This window comes from Watersipora subatra, chromosome 3, assembly GCF_963576615.1.
Source record: "Watersipora subatra chromosome 3, tzWatSuba1.1, whole genome shotgun sequence".
In the NCBI taxonomy this organism is placed as follows: Eukaryota; Metazoa; Bryozoa; class Gymnolaemata; order Cheilostomatida; family Watersiporidae; genus Watersipora; species Watersipora subatra.
The window spans coordinates 8,410,537-8,426,322 of record NC_088710.1 but is presented as its reverse complement, the minus strand read 5'-3'; the positions used below and the strand labels follow the sequence as shown (position 1 = coordinate 8,426,322).

Genomic DNA, 15,786 nt, shown 5'->3' with positions numbered 1-15,786 from the left:
TCTATGGTGCTGTTTACTTGTAATCGAATTTATTCGAAGGTTTTTGTAATAAACGTAGACCGTTTGAGGCGTAGACCGATTTACAGGTACGAAATTGTGGTACACCGTTTATCAGCCTATGTTTTTTGTCCAATCACCGAAGGTTTCATTATTTGAAACGTTAGCCGAAATTCTTTACAGCTTACGTACAAGCTAGGGCCAAACTACAACGCCCCTTCATGACGAGAACATTTTTTATTTTGCTACATTTTTATACGAGTGAATGCTCCTACCCGCTTTCTGTTAAAGATCGCTTATCAAAACCATTCTACGTTCAACGCAACCAACTTTCAAACTGTGTATAGTACACAGTAGCTTGCCATTTTACTTCTAATTTTGCATTTCAGAGTTATAATAAACATATTTCTTTATCGTTGTTGAATTACATACATTACAGTAAATTAGGCCTACAGCTTTATAACACTTTTATAACAGCTTTTATTTTGCTGCAGTTTGCAGAAATCTTCGAGACGCATTAACGCTCATAGGTTTTCTATTATTGCTGTATTACTATATTAACAATATTGGTTATTTTAATAATATCAGTGCATTTTACTTATAATATTGGCCAACATTGCATTTCTCCTATTGCAAGGGAGAGATATAAACGTGTAATATTTTCCTTTCATTGTTGTTGTTTGTCATGACCAAACACTTTTTAAATAAATTTTCTAAAAACCTATATAAATACCACAACTTCTCGATATTGCTACCTATGACGTTTTGAAATGTAAACAAAATTGTGTATTGGTTTTCTATTAATACTATATTAATAAAATTGATTATTCTAAGAATATCAGTGCATTTTACTTCTAATATTGGCCAATATTGCATTTCTCCTGTTGCAGGGGGAAATTATAAACATCTTTTCCATTCATTATTGCTTATTGTTGTATATAATAACACCCACACCCAGTACATTACAGCTACCATTGCAGTTATCCTATTGCACTGCAGAGCCATTTGATTGCTAATATTGCATTTCTCAACCATTAGTACCCTTTATTTTTTTGCCAATATCTCTGGCCATCTCTTTGGTCGTGGGCTGTATGACAGTGGAATTTTTAGTATTATATCAGTTAAATTCTTATATCAGTTATATTGTTATATCAGTTATATTATACGTAAGTATAATATAGCTGATATATACGTATAATAGTTTATATTATACGTAAGTATAATACCTTAATATCGTAATACCTTAATAATATCAGAAGTAATACCTTGACGAAGGTGTTTCAGAATAGGTGGAATGTTTTCAGCCAAAACTTACAGTTGGATTTTACTGAAACTGGAAAAATATTTTCTGTTAATGCTTTATGTTGGATTTAATGTTTTTACAAGTTACAGGTGTTTCGCTTTTTTCGGGGAAGTGCATCACATTTTGTGCATTTTAAAGACCTTCTCCCCACAAGAGACCTCTGATGCATTTTATATTGCGCTCTTGGTCATGGTTTGAAATTATAGTTGAAAGTCATGGTTTAAAGTCATGGTTTAAAGTCATTGTTTAAAGTCATGGTTTAAAGTCATGGTTTAAAGTCATGGTTTAAAGTCATGGTTTAAAGTCATAGTTTAAAGTCATGGTTTAAAATCATAGTTTAAAGTCATGGTTTAAAATCATAATTTAAAGTCATGGTTTAAAGTCATGGTTTAACGTCATGGTTTAAAGTCATGGTTTAAAATCATAGTTTAAAGTCATGGTTTAAAGTCATGGTTTAAAGTCATGGTTTAAAGTCATGGTTTAAAGTCATGGTTTAAAGTCATGGTTTAAAGTCATGGTTTAAAGTCATGGTTTAAAGTCATAGTTTAAAGTCATGGTTTAAAGTCATGGTTTAAAGTCATGGTTTAAAGTCATGGTTTAAAGTCATGGTTTAAAGTCATGGTTTAAAGTCATGGTTTAAAGTCATGGTTTAAAGTCATGGTTTAAAGTCATAGTTTAAAGTCATGGTTTAAAGTCATGGTTTAAAGTCATGGTTTAAAGTCATGGTTTAAAATCATAGTTTAAAGTCTTGGTTTAAAGTCATGGTTTAAAGTCATGGTTTAAATTCATGGTTTAAAGTCATGGTTTAAAGTCACAGTTTAAAGCCATAGTTTAAAGCCATAGTTTAAAGTCATGGTTTAAAGTCTTGGTTTAAAGTCATGGTTTAAAGTCATGGTTTAAATTCATGGTTTAAAGTCATGGTTTAAAGTCACAGTTTAAAGCCATAGTTTAAAGTCATAGTTTAAAGTCATGGTTTAAAGTCATGGTTTAAAGTCATAGTTTAAAGTCATGGTTTAAAGTCATGGTTTAAAGTCATGGTTTAAAGTCATGGTTTAAAGTCATAGTTTAAAGTCATGGTTTAAAGTCATAGTTTAAAGTCATAGTTTAAAGTCATGGTTTAAAGTCATGGTTTAAAGTCATAGTTTAAAGTCATGGTTTAAAGTCATGGTTTAAAGTCATGGTTTAAAGTCATGGTTTAAAGTCATGGTTTAAAGTCATGGTTTAAAGTCTTGGTTTAAAGTCATGGTTTAAAGTCATGGTTTAAAGTCATAGTTTAAATTCATGGTTTAAAGTCATAGTTTAAAGTCATCGTTTAAATTCATGGTATAAAGTCATCGTTTAAAGTCATCGTTTAAAGTCATGGTATAAAGTCATCGTTTAAAGTCATCGTTTAAATTCATGGTTTAAAGTCACAGTTTAAAGTCATAGTTTAAAGTCATGGTTTAAAGTCACAGTTTAAAGTCATGGTTTAAAGTCATGGTTTAAAGTCATAGTTTAAATTCATGGTTTAAAACAAAATTTAAGTGCTCATTGACAGTATTCAACTAGTAGGTGTAAGTTCCATTAAAAGGCTCTAGTTTTCCAGTAAACACGTCTGTACCTTGTTACCATTGATGGTAGGCTCTGTCTGATTGTTGGCATGCGTGAGTTCATTCTGGGGTTTCAGTCACCAAAGCAGCTGGCATAGATTTTTTGTTATGCTCATTCCGGGTGTGAGTTCACTCTGTAGTTTTAGCTTACCGAGCTCTTGTCATGCACTTCCTACTTTGTTTTAGCCATTCATGGTGCTTGGCACTCGCTACCAATTATCTTGCAGCTGTTCTGCACTCGGCTCTCTCTTTTTGTGTCATGTCTCAGTTTGCTCTAAAGTTCTGGCTGTATCTATTTTTGTTTATTTGGTGGAATTACAGGTCTAATATGCAGGATTAGTAACCTTTCCCATATCGAAATTGAATAAAAGTGACAGTATCTAATACTAGATGTCTAATACTAGATGTCTAATACTAAATATCTAATACTACATGTCTATTACTAGATGTCTATTACTAGATGTCTAATACTAGATGTCTGTTACTAGATGTCTAATACTAGATGCCTATTACTAGAAGTCTATTACTAGATGTCTAATACTAGATCTCTATTGCTAGATGTCTATACTAGATGTCTATTACTGGATGCCTAATGCTAGATGTCTATTACTAGATGTCTAATACTAGATGTCTAATACTAGATGTCTATTACTAGATGTCTATTACTAGATGTCTATTACTAGATGTCTAATACTAGATGTCTATTACTAGATGTCTAATACTAGATGTCTATTACTAGATGTCTGATACTAGATGTCTAATACTAGATGTCTATTACTAGATGTATATTACTAGATGTCTAATACTAGATGTCTATTACTAGATGTCTAATACTGGATGTCTATTACTAGATGTCTAATACTAGATGTCTAATACTAGATGTCTATTACTAGATGTATATTACTAGATGTCTAATACTAGATGTCTAATACTAGATGTCTATTACTAGTTGTCTAATACTAGATGTCTATTACTAGATGTCTATTACTAGATGTCTATTACTAGATGTCTATTACTAGATGTCTAATGCTAGATGTCTAACACTAGATGTCTATTACTAGATGTATATTACTAGATGTCTAATACTAGATGTCTAATACTAGATGTCTATTACTAGATGTCTAATACTAAATGTCTATTACTAGATGTCTAATACTAGATGTCTATTACTAGATGTTTAATACTAGATGTCTTTTACTAGATGTCTAATACTAGATGTCTAATACTAGATGTCTATTACTAGATGTATATTACTAGATGTCTAATACTAGATGTCTAATACTAGATGTCTATTACTAGATGTCTAATACTAGATGTCTATTACTAGATGTCTATTACTAGATGTCTATTACTAGATGTCTATTACTAGATGTCTAATGCTAGATGTCTAATACTAGATGTCTATTACTAGATGTCTATTACTAGATGTCCATTACTAGATGTCTATTACTAGATGTCTATTACTAGATGTCTAATACTAGATGCCTATTACTAGAAGTCTATTACTAGATGTCTAATACTAGATCTCTATTGCTAGATGTCTATACTAGATGTCTATTACTGGATGCCTAATGCTAGATGTCTATTACTAGATGTCTAATACTAGATGTCTAATACTAGATGTCTATTACTAGATGTCTATTACTAGATGTCTATTACTAGATGTCTAATACTAGATGTCTATTACTAGATGTCTAATACTAGATGTCTATTACTAGATGTCTGATACTAGATGTCTAATACTAGATGTCTATTACTAGATGTATATTACTAGATGTCTAATACTAGATGTCTATTACTAGATGTCTAATACTGGATGTCTATTACTAGATGTCTAATACTAGATGTCTAATACTAGATGTCTATTACTAGATGTATATTACTAGATGTCTAATACTAGATGTCTAATACTAGATGTCTATTACTAGTTGTCTAATACTAGATGTCTATTACTAGATGTCTATTACTAGATGTCTATTACTAGATGTCTATTACTAGATGTCTAATGCTAGATGTCTAACACTAGATGTCTATTACTAGATGTATATTACTAGATGTCTAATACTAGATGTCTAATACTAGATGTCTATTACTAGATGTCTAATACTAAATGTCTATTACTAGATGTCTAATACTAGATGTCTATTACTAGATGTTTAATACTAGATGTCTTTTACTAGATGTCTAATACTAGATGTCTAATACTAGATGTCTATTACTAGATGTATATTACTAGATGTCTAATACTAGATGTCTAATACTAGATGTCTATTACTAGATGTCTAATACTAGATGTCTATTACTAGATGTCTATTACTAGATGTCTATTACTAGATGTCTATTACTAGATGTCTAATGCTAGATGTCTAATACTAGATGTCTATTACTAGATGTCTATTACTAGATGTCCATTACTAGATGTCTATTACTAGATGTCTATTACTAGATGTCTAATACTAGATGTCTATTACTAGATGTCTATATCAGTCAGGCTCATCAAATCACACTTAAAATGGGAGAAATGAGGGTAAGCCAAAGTAATCTGTGGATCTTGTTATATTAGTAGAGCAGGAACATAAACTTATCTTTCAGCCCTTTCCTTCGGAGGGTGGGCTACTCAAACAAAAATGTTTTATAGTCAGAAATTTATGCTGAATTCATTCATAACGTTTCTACACCTATGTGGTTGCACATTTCTGAGCTAGAGAGCACTTTTAAAATGGGAGGAGGCAACTCCAAGTTTGCTTGGAAAACCTTACATATCAGACAAAGAAAACTAGTTTATAATCTTGAAAATTAATAAATGCTTTTATTTGAGATTAGGTAAATCAACTGTCAGCATTTCTCAACCCATGCTGAGAATGCAGCAAGACTGCTTGTTTCACTGTCTTGATCAGTCTGTGAATAAAACCCTAGTCAGAGTGACTAAACTTCAATATGAGACGGCCAAAAAGTATTCAAACAGATGGTTGACATTGGAAGAAGAGAGCATTCAGTATGAAATTGCTCAAAAAGTGCTAAGCATTGAGAACTTTGATGAAAGTTCAGACTTTTTATGTCATTATGCTTGTTATAAAAAGTACTGTAACAAACTTGTTATGGAAAGAGCTGCGAAAAGACATGAGAAGAGACAGAAAAAATGTGATACAGCAGAAGAGGTGAGATTAGATATTTATAACTTTACAAATTCATGATGATTACTCCATGAAGATGGTACTTTGGTGGGAGAAAAAGAAAACATTTTCATTTTTGTCTTCACATTTTGTGAGCAACAAACTAACTTTTTGCAGTTTACATGACGTGTTATAGCCTACAATTTGGACATAAATTTATAGATAAATTACATGTATGATCCTTCCTTGATTTTTTGCATATGACCACACAAACTACGCTAGATATGTCACGCTGTACTATGCAGAGATGACTAATCTGAAAGTATCGCAGAGCAAAGTGTATGAGGCTCTTATGAAGAAGGAGTATTTTATTTATCAATCATGACATCACTGCCCATTCAGCTCTATCGCTTGTGATCAATCTATTGAGCAAACAGTTAAAAGAGACTCAAAGTCTTACGGTGGAATCATAGAGTTTACCAGGAATCATCCGCCTCTCAACGCTGAACTCTATCTCACCCAGAATGAACAGCTGTACATACAGACATGAAGAGGATGCTAGTGCCTGGTGATTCGGATGCAGCAAGTTATGAGATGCGTGAAAAGGCATGGAAGGCTGATGAGAAAATGAGGGAAGTCATGAAAGACTCATAACAGTAAGAATAAATCCGTTTTCGTTTCAAACCACCAAGCTAGTACATATTACCAGTGGTGCAAAAGCCTCCATAGAAGAAAAGCAGGATCTTGAAATGTCAAATGTGATAGGAGAGAAACAGCTTTCAAAGTTTGTCCAGAAGAGATTAAGCATCCAAGAGATTGATTCCAATGCATCCTTTAAGTCAAACAAGCTCAAAACCTTCACCACATTACCATCAGCTAAGAAAAAATCAAAAGAAAAAGTCCTAGAGTGTTCGCACAGACTGTTTGAGGATTTGTTAGTGATCAGCCAACAGCATAACTTGGATTTGAGAAAAGTGTTATCACTCTCTCTTGACAAAATCAGCTGGTCCCTGGCTAACTATGATTGCTCTATATTGAAGACTGCCAAGTCGGCTCTGATGGCTGCTGTTGAGGAAGATGTTGATGATCAACCGTCAATCTATGTTAATCAGGATCAGCTACCAGTCTTTGACGCTGTTGTGGTTGATGCTATGGTCGAAATTCAGACCCTGAAAGCTCCTCCAACTTTTGGCATGGTTGCAAGTCAGCTTTTGCAACGAATAGTTAGTATTGCAAATGTGTATCACACATGGATTTTGTTTGTGACACATATCCTGATATCAGCATTAAAGAAGGTGAGAGAAGTCGTACAAGTGTGAAAGGAAGGTGGAAGGTTGCTGTGTTTAGTACAAACTAAACAGTGCCAAAAAGGTCTGAATTTTTAGCAGATGGCTCAAACAAGACTGCCATAGGGAAATTTTTATAGGATACATGGAGGAAGTCAACTGTGAAGCAGAAACTAGATCTTGTAACAGCTTTTTCTCAAGAATGCCACATGATCAGCTATGACCTTGATGGATCAATCGCTGTAAGCCAAATAGATAGTTTGAAACCAGACCACGACAAAGCAGATACGCGCATGTTATCACATATCACAAAAATAATGGAAGACAAACCCAGCTCAAAAGTTCTAGTCAAGTGCCAGGACACAGATGTTTTCATAAGCTGCCTATCTCTAGTGGATGAGCTGCCATCACAAAAACTCATTTACAGCTGTGGTGAGAAGCAGTTGAGATATGCAAACAGGCTGTCTGTCTACAGTCCTTACACCTGAATGATTCAAAGCACTGCTCGGGCTCCATGCTCTAAGTGGATGAGAGAGTGTAAGCGCATTCTATTCCAAAGGGAAAATAACTTTCTTCAAGCTGCTAAAGAACAGTCTTGAATTTTGTAACCCGCTGAAATCATTGGGAACAGGTTTTGAAGTTGATGATGCAATAAGAGAATCTATTGAGACATTCATATGCAGATTATATGGTGAAGAGACAAATTCCATCAATGAAGCACGGTATAAGATCTTCTGCTCACCGTCTCGCACATCACAATCACACCCACCACCCACACTAGATGGGTTAAATCTCCATATATCTAGGGCTGCCCATCGGGCGGCAATATGGAGAAGAGTCAAGCAAATCATCATCAATGCCCCATCCCCCAGCAACATGGATGGTTTATGGAAGATGGAGAGCTTAAAGCTAGATGGATGACACAACCAGCACCTCCTGATGTGCTCGTGGACACGTTTTGTTGAGGCAAAACTGGGTTCCAGTCTCGTCGCTGTCAGTGAACAATACAGATCTCAAATGTACGGACATGTGCAGATGCAGCTGCTGTAGCAATAGAAATAAAGAGGATGGAGATGAAAGTAGTGATGCAGAAGACTCAGATGACTATGAATTAGAAGGTTAGTATTTGAGTGGTATTGTAACCAAAGGTGCGCTTCATGTTTGATTAGAATACAAATGTGCCACACCGTATGAAAGACTGACTAATTGCGATATCACTTGCATACTCAAGTAAACGGTTCAACAGAATAAGCATTAATCCCACGAGCAAACGAGCGGAGCGATGTGTGGGAGTTTTTATGATAAATGCATGTGCACACAACTTACGAAAATTATTCATCAACAATGAGACGAACCCTTGGCTAGAAATTTCATCAAAAAATTTAAGCATCGGAATGTAAAGTCGTTAAAGTATAATAACGATACAAAACACATTTAAACCTATTTAAATATGTTACCAAGTCTTTGTAAATTGTCGGTATTATCTTTAAACTTACCCATCTGATCGGATTATACACAAATAGACAGATTTATTTGAACAAAAATTGCCACAAAAAGCTTGAAAAGCTTGGTTTAATAAAAGTTAAGACCGAAAATTGAAACGCCAATAAAGCCGTGCGACCGATTGTAGAACTACTTAGTAGTGCGTATTTCACGAGAAAACCCTGTTCATTTTACCAGTCTATGGTGCTGTTTACTTGTAATCGAATTTATTCGAAGGTTTTTGTAATAAACGTAGACCGTTTGAGGTGTAGACCGATTTACAGGTACGAAATTGTAGTACACCGTTTATCAGCCTATGTTTTTTGTCCAATCACCGAAGGTTTCATTATTTAAAACGTTAGCCGAAATTCTTTACAACTTACGTACAAGCTAGGGCCAAACTACAACGCCCCTTCATGACGAGAACATTTTTTATTTTGCTACATTTTTATACGAGTGAATGCTCCTACCCGCTTTCTGTTAAAGATCGCTTATCAAAACCATTCTACATTCAACGCAACCAACTTTCAAACTGTGTATAGTACACAGTAGCTTGCCATTTTACTTCTAATTTTGCATTTCAGAGTTATAATAAACATACTTCTTTATCGTTGTTGAATTACATACATTACAGTAAATTAGGCCTACAGCTTTATAACACTTTTATAACAGCTTTTATTTTGCTGCAGTTTGCAGAAATCTTCGAGACGCATTAACGCTCATAGGTTTTCCATTATTACTGTATTACTATATTAACAATATTGGTTATTTTAATAATATCAGTGCATTTTACTTATAATATTGGCCAACATTGCATTTCTCCTATTGCAAGGGAGAGATATAAACGGGTAATATTTTCCTTTCATTGTTGTTGTTTGTCATGACCAAACACTTTTTAAATAAATTTTCTAAAAACCTATATAAATACCACAACTTCTCGATATTGCTACCTATGACGTTTTGAAATGTAAACAAAATTGTGTATTGGTTTTCTATTAATACTATATTAATAAAATTGATTATTCTAAGAATATCAGTGCATTTTACTTCTAATATTGGCCAATATTGCATTTCTCCTGTTGCAGGGGGAAATTATAAACATCTTTTCCATTCATTATTGCTGTTTGTTGTATATAATAACACCCACACCCAGTACATTACAGCTACCATTGCAGTTATCCTATTGCACTGCAGAGCCATTTGATTGCTAATATTGCATTTCTCAACCATTAGTACCCTTTATTTTTTTGCCAATATCTCTGGCCATCTCTTTGGTCGTGGGCTGTATGACAGTGGAATTTCTAGTGATTAATATATGTATACTAAAATGTTATATATACATGGTCTGAGTCTTTAAAAATACTTTTCATTTTGTTTTGCAGATCTGTAATGATATAGGAGTTGCGGTATAACAAGGAAAAACTGTAAAGCTGCCCAATATCAACCAAAATGTGAATACATAATATTATATAATACAATTCTAATATTATGATATTTGAAGAATAAATCTTTTAGTGTTACCAGAATTGATTCCAACTTAGGTTATTGCTAATTATTTAGTATGTATATGTCATTTTCATTATCACATTGTTGGTAGAGGCACATAAAACATTACAGACATTTATTTAATTAAAATAATATATTAATTATATTGCTCGAAAATGAACAATCTGAGAGGTGTAGAAACCAGATATTTGAAATCACCTCAAAATTCTGATCTAGATGCCATTTTTATCACATAGCCCACCTTCAAAAGGAATAAATCACTTTTTTGACAGCTTTTTGATGCCCTCCTGCTCTACTATATGTTATGAATAACATGTCTAGCTTCTTGTAGAAGGTGGAAGCAAAGGTTAATGTGAGATTGTTCTCATATCATCCTATAAATATGGTTAGCAGTTCATATCAGGGATTTACAGTAGTTTCAACTCCAAAAATATAATACTCGCAGGTCAAATGAGAAATTGATAGTTTTGAATAATAGCGAGATTTGCTTTTTATTACCACAGAATACATTAATTTAGTCTCCGACATGTGTTTTACTTTTTATAGTTTACATACCTTGTTGCTATTGGATACAAATAGAGCCATTCATGTCTTTTATATTAACTCATACACACAAAGTCTCCACTTATTATCAATATTGTATCAGTAACGGGATTTGCTTTCTATTACTGCACAATAGGTTGATTTAGTCTCCGACATGTGTTTTACTTTTTATAGTTTACATACCTTGTTGCTATAGGATACAAATAGAGCCATCCATGTCTTTTATATTAACTCATACACACAAAGTCTCCACTTATTATCAATATTGTATCAGTAACGGGATTTGCTTTCTATTACTGCACAATAGGTTGATTTAGTCTCTGTCATGTGTTTGATTTCTGTGGTTTACATACCTTGTTGCTATTGGATACAAATAGAGCCATTCATGTCTTTTATATAAACCCAGACACAAACACTCCACTTATTGATCAATATCCAGGGTGCCAACAACATAACTTGATTCAACTCAGTCTCAGCTTGTAGTGTGCTGTATACGAGAGAAGAAAATGGCTGACAGGGACTTGATTAGGGACAGCAGATGTGGATATTGTTATCAGGAGTTCAGTGCAATTAGAGATCCAAGAGAGCTGCCCTGTTATCATGCCTTTTGTCTAGAATGTCTAAAGGAAGACTATGAAGATCAAAAAGTTGTGAGTTGTCTTCTCTGTAACAAAAAGTATGAATCAGAGGTAGATATAGACAATCTGCCAGCAGTAAAACTGACTGTACAGGAAGCAGACAACCCTAACACTGCTGCTGGTGTTGCACTGATATGTGACTGTGATGACTGTGACAACCAGCTAGCTGTCTGCTACTGCATACAATGCTGCCGCAAGATTTGTGCTGAACACCGTGAAAACCATACCTCCATGTTTCAGAAAAGTCATTCAGTTGTGAAAATATCATATTACAAAGCGTCAGCCAAAGAAACTAGGAGAGTCGTATGTGAGCACCATGATGAGGAGCTATCTAGGGGTTGTGATGACTGTGGCAAACTAACTTGTAGTAAGTGTGAGATACCCCCAGTATCATGCACAAGTCTCAAGTATGAGCACAATTTCATGGTACTTAGTCAGCTTAAAGAGAAGATAACAACTGAGTTTGAAGAACTATTACAGTTAGTCAATGATAAGCTCACAGAGATATGTGTAGTAGACAAGCAGATCTGGCGCATGTTGGATAAAGAAGAAGCTAAATGTAAGGAAAAGATAGAGTTAATTGAAAAAGTCTGTGAAGAACAGATTAAACGAATCAGAGAGGAGAGTGAAAACCTGAAGGAGCGTATCCGTGACTACCAAAAGAAGCTGACCAATCAGGTAGAAATATATAGCTGTGAACTGGTTACTAAAAAACAGCAACTTGAAGAATCCCGCACCAAAGTACACAGGCACCTGAGACACAGTCATGTGACTGAGTTGGTCAAACAGAGAGAAGAATGGACGACTTGCTTGAAACGGCAATTGGGCAGACTCAACTACCAAGTCATAAGTGAACCAGTTTTAGTGTTTGAAACAGTCAGTAGGACAGCTTTGAATTTAAAGATAAGACAACTGCCAACCTCTTTGACATGTACTTCTACACATCCTGTAAGTTATTCAAAAACAACGAACCCTTACTCGGTGTGCCACAGAACAGATGGAAGTCTTTTAGTTGGAACTGAAGAAACTTTTACCACAATCAGCGGGCCACCTACAAGAGAAAGAAAACTCTGTCAACCTGTCGGCGTTTGTCTAGTAGAACATAAAGGTGTTACTTACGGGATGAAAGTTGCTGGAAATACCCTACAAATTCACCAATATTCACCAGATTTTTTACAATTAATGCAGGTTCACTCACAACCTTATCACAGTCTATGTACATGTTGTTCTTTGACAACCTTTGTCCTGGCAGTTTCTGATGAGTTTATTGTATATTCTACTGGTACGAAAATACTCAACATTTTCAACATTCGGAGCCAAAAAGGTTCCGATGTTAAGGTGGAAGTTACACCTAATACCTTTTGCTTCCTATCAAATGGTGACCTACTGGTGACAGGTATGTGGAAAGTCTCAATGCAGGGTTCAGTGCTGAGAAGATACCAAATAGAAGATAGAAAGCTCACCACTGTCTGGACATGTGAAGGTCTAAAAGATGCTTATGGAGTGTGTGAGAGTAAAGGACTCATATATGTTTCTACACAGATTAGCAAGTCCATCTTCATTGTTTCTCTCCAAGGGAAAGTGTTACACAAACTAATGGACCAACAACTCCCAGGCCTGATGAAACAGCTAAGTGTTGAGAATGATGAGCTGGCTGTTCTCGGGTGGACCAAAAACCATGAGAATATTTCCTCCGTAAATCCTTCAATAAACTGCGACACCCGAACTGTTCATTTATGTATATTCAATATAAACTTTTAATCACAGAAGCACGAGTGTTCCTAGCCACAATAGTTTTGACAAAGGAATTATAGGCTTACTTCTATGTCTCCCACTTTGTCTTTTATAAAAATGCTCTTATCTTTCTTTCTATCCCCATTTTTTATCCATATCTACAACAATAATGAATTTTACTCACTTTTTATCATTTGCCTGTTTATTATTGATAAAGTAACAAGTTTGTGTCTAAAATAAACCATTAGTATCGGTCTAGTGAGTTGTAGCTTGGGTAAAACTGTAGCCTTAGTTTTCTAACCTTGAATAAAACTCCAAATTAGCAACATTTTACAAGAGTTAACATTGTAAAATGTTGACTTGCAACAAAATTCACATTACAGTTATTTGGTATCAAAAGGTTCACCATGTCTTACTCTGCTGTGTTTCAGATGCAAAATATGTGGAAATGTGATTACAAGCTCTAAAAAGCTCAAAAACGAACAGTTAATCACAGCCATCACAAAAACGCCGTAGATTGGAATCCCTTTGCAAAGCAGCTCAAATGGGAAGTAGCTGAAAAAGATGAGCTTCTGTTTACACTTTCATGCAACCTCATTCGTCGAAATATTTTCACAAATATACTTCTCGCATTTAATAAAACTATGTCTATTGTCCTTACCCGTCTATTTCATCATCATTGTAATGCTGTCACTTTGAGCACTGATATTTCCAAACCTACCATACAAATTCGTTTAATTTTTTAACCTTAGCTCGAAAGAGTGCATATCATCATTTGATGAACATGACGAGCCTATTGGTTACTCATGATAGTCGAAAAATGCTGCAAAAATAGTTCGCGCTATTGGCAGGAAGTATGAGTCACGTGATCAGATTACGACTACCTACATGTAGATGATTAGACCAGGCTGAAATGAAACTGTAAAGTATCGAGCCTTTATATTTGATACGGGCTTTCCGGTAGAACACAAAGTGTTTGTAATAAACTAGTGCTACGAGCCGTTTAATATTGAGCCTTTTATTGGCCTTTAATTTTGCGTGATAACATTATGTGTCAAAACAATAACCACAATGTTTGAGTAATGTCGTCGAAATAAAGAGATTCCAAACTACGGCGTTTGTCGTGATGGCTGCGATTAACCGTTCGTTTTTGAGCAATTTAAAAGCTTGTAATCACATTTCCACATATTTTGAACTTACAACACAACAGAGTAAGACATGGCAAACCTTTTGATACCAAATAACTGTAATGTGAATTTTGTTGCAAGTAAACCTTTAAACAAGAAAGTAGCCAATAGAAAGCAGTAGTTGTTGAAACATATTCAAATGGTTATTGGTTACAACTATGTCATGACTTGACACATTCAAATTGTCTGAAAGGTTGATAAAATAAAGCAAAGGACATAATAAGTTTGTAAACTACTTGCAAGTAGTACTGTTAGTACTTTTGTTAGTGTCTGGATAAAAGTGGGTAGTACATGTAGGTAGTACTATTAGTACTCCTGCTGGTAGTGGATGGATACAAATAGGTAGTACATGTAGGTAGTCTTATTAGTACTCTTACTGCTAGTAGCTGAACACGAGTAGGTGGTACATGTAGGTAGTAGTAATAGTACTCCTGCTGTTAGTACTGTACACAAGTAGGTAGTACATGTAGGTAGTACTATTATTACTTTTGCTGTTAGTGACTGGACACAAGTAAGTAGTACATGTAGCTAGTACTATTAGTACTCAGCCTGTTAGTGACTGGATACAAGTAAGTAGTACATGTAGATAGTACTATTAGTACTATCTACTGTTAGTGACTGGATACAAGTACATGTAGGTAGTACATGTAGGTAGTACTATTAGTATTCCTACTATTAGTGGATGGATTACAATAGGTAGTACATGTAGGTAGTACTATTAGTACTCATGTTGTTTGTGACTGAACACAAATAGGTAATTCATGTAGGTAGTACTATTAGTACTCCTGCTGTTAGTGGATAGATTACAATAGGTAGTACATGTAGATAGTACTATTAGTACTCCTCCTGTTAGTGGCTAGACACAAGTAGGTAGTAGATGTAGGTAGCACTAATAGTACTCCTTCTGATAGTAGCTGAACACAAGTAGGTAGTACATGTAGGTTGTACTATTAGCACTCCTGTTGTTAGTGACTGGATACAAGTAGATAGTACATGTAGGTAGTAATAATAGCAGAAATACTAATAGTACTCTATTAGTATTCCTGCTGTTAGTGGATGGACACAAGTAGGCAGTACATGTAGGTAGTACTATTAGCACTCCTGCTGATAGTGACTGGATGCAAGTAGATAGTACATGTAGGTAGTAATAGTAGCAAAAATACTAATAGTGCTCTATTAGTATTCCAGCTGTTAGTGGATGGACACAAGTAGGCAGTAAATGTAGGTAGTACTATTAGCACTCCTGCTGTTAGTGACTGAACACAAGCAAGTAATACATATTGGTAGTACTACTACCTACTTGTGTCCAGTAACTATTTGTTAGTAGTACAATAATAAGATTTACTAATATAGACCTTTTAAGCATGGCTTACCATGGTAGTTGGATGAGTTGAGGAGCTATTTCTCT

General features: G+C 34.6%; 1 protein-coding gene across 1 annotated transcript; it reads left to right on the top strand.

The window, feature by feature from the left end:
- Positions 1 to 11,325: 11,325 nt before the first annotated feature.
- On the top strand, positions 11,326 to 13,487 carry LOC137390295 (uncharacterized). Its single transcript, XM_068076630.1, has one exon. It carries the CDS (start codon positions 11,326 to 11,328, stop codon positions 13,216 to 13,218), a length of 1,893 nt encoding a protein of 630 aa, XP_067932731.1. The 3' UTR covers positions 13,219 to 13,487.
- Positions 13,488 to 15,786: the final 2,299 nt, after the last annotated feature.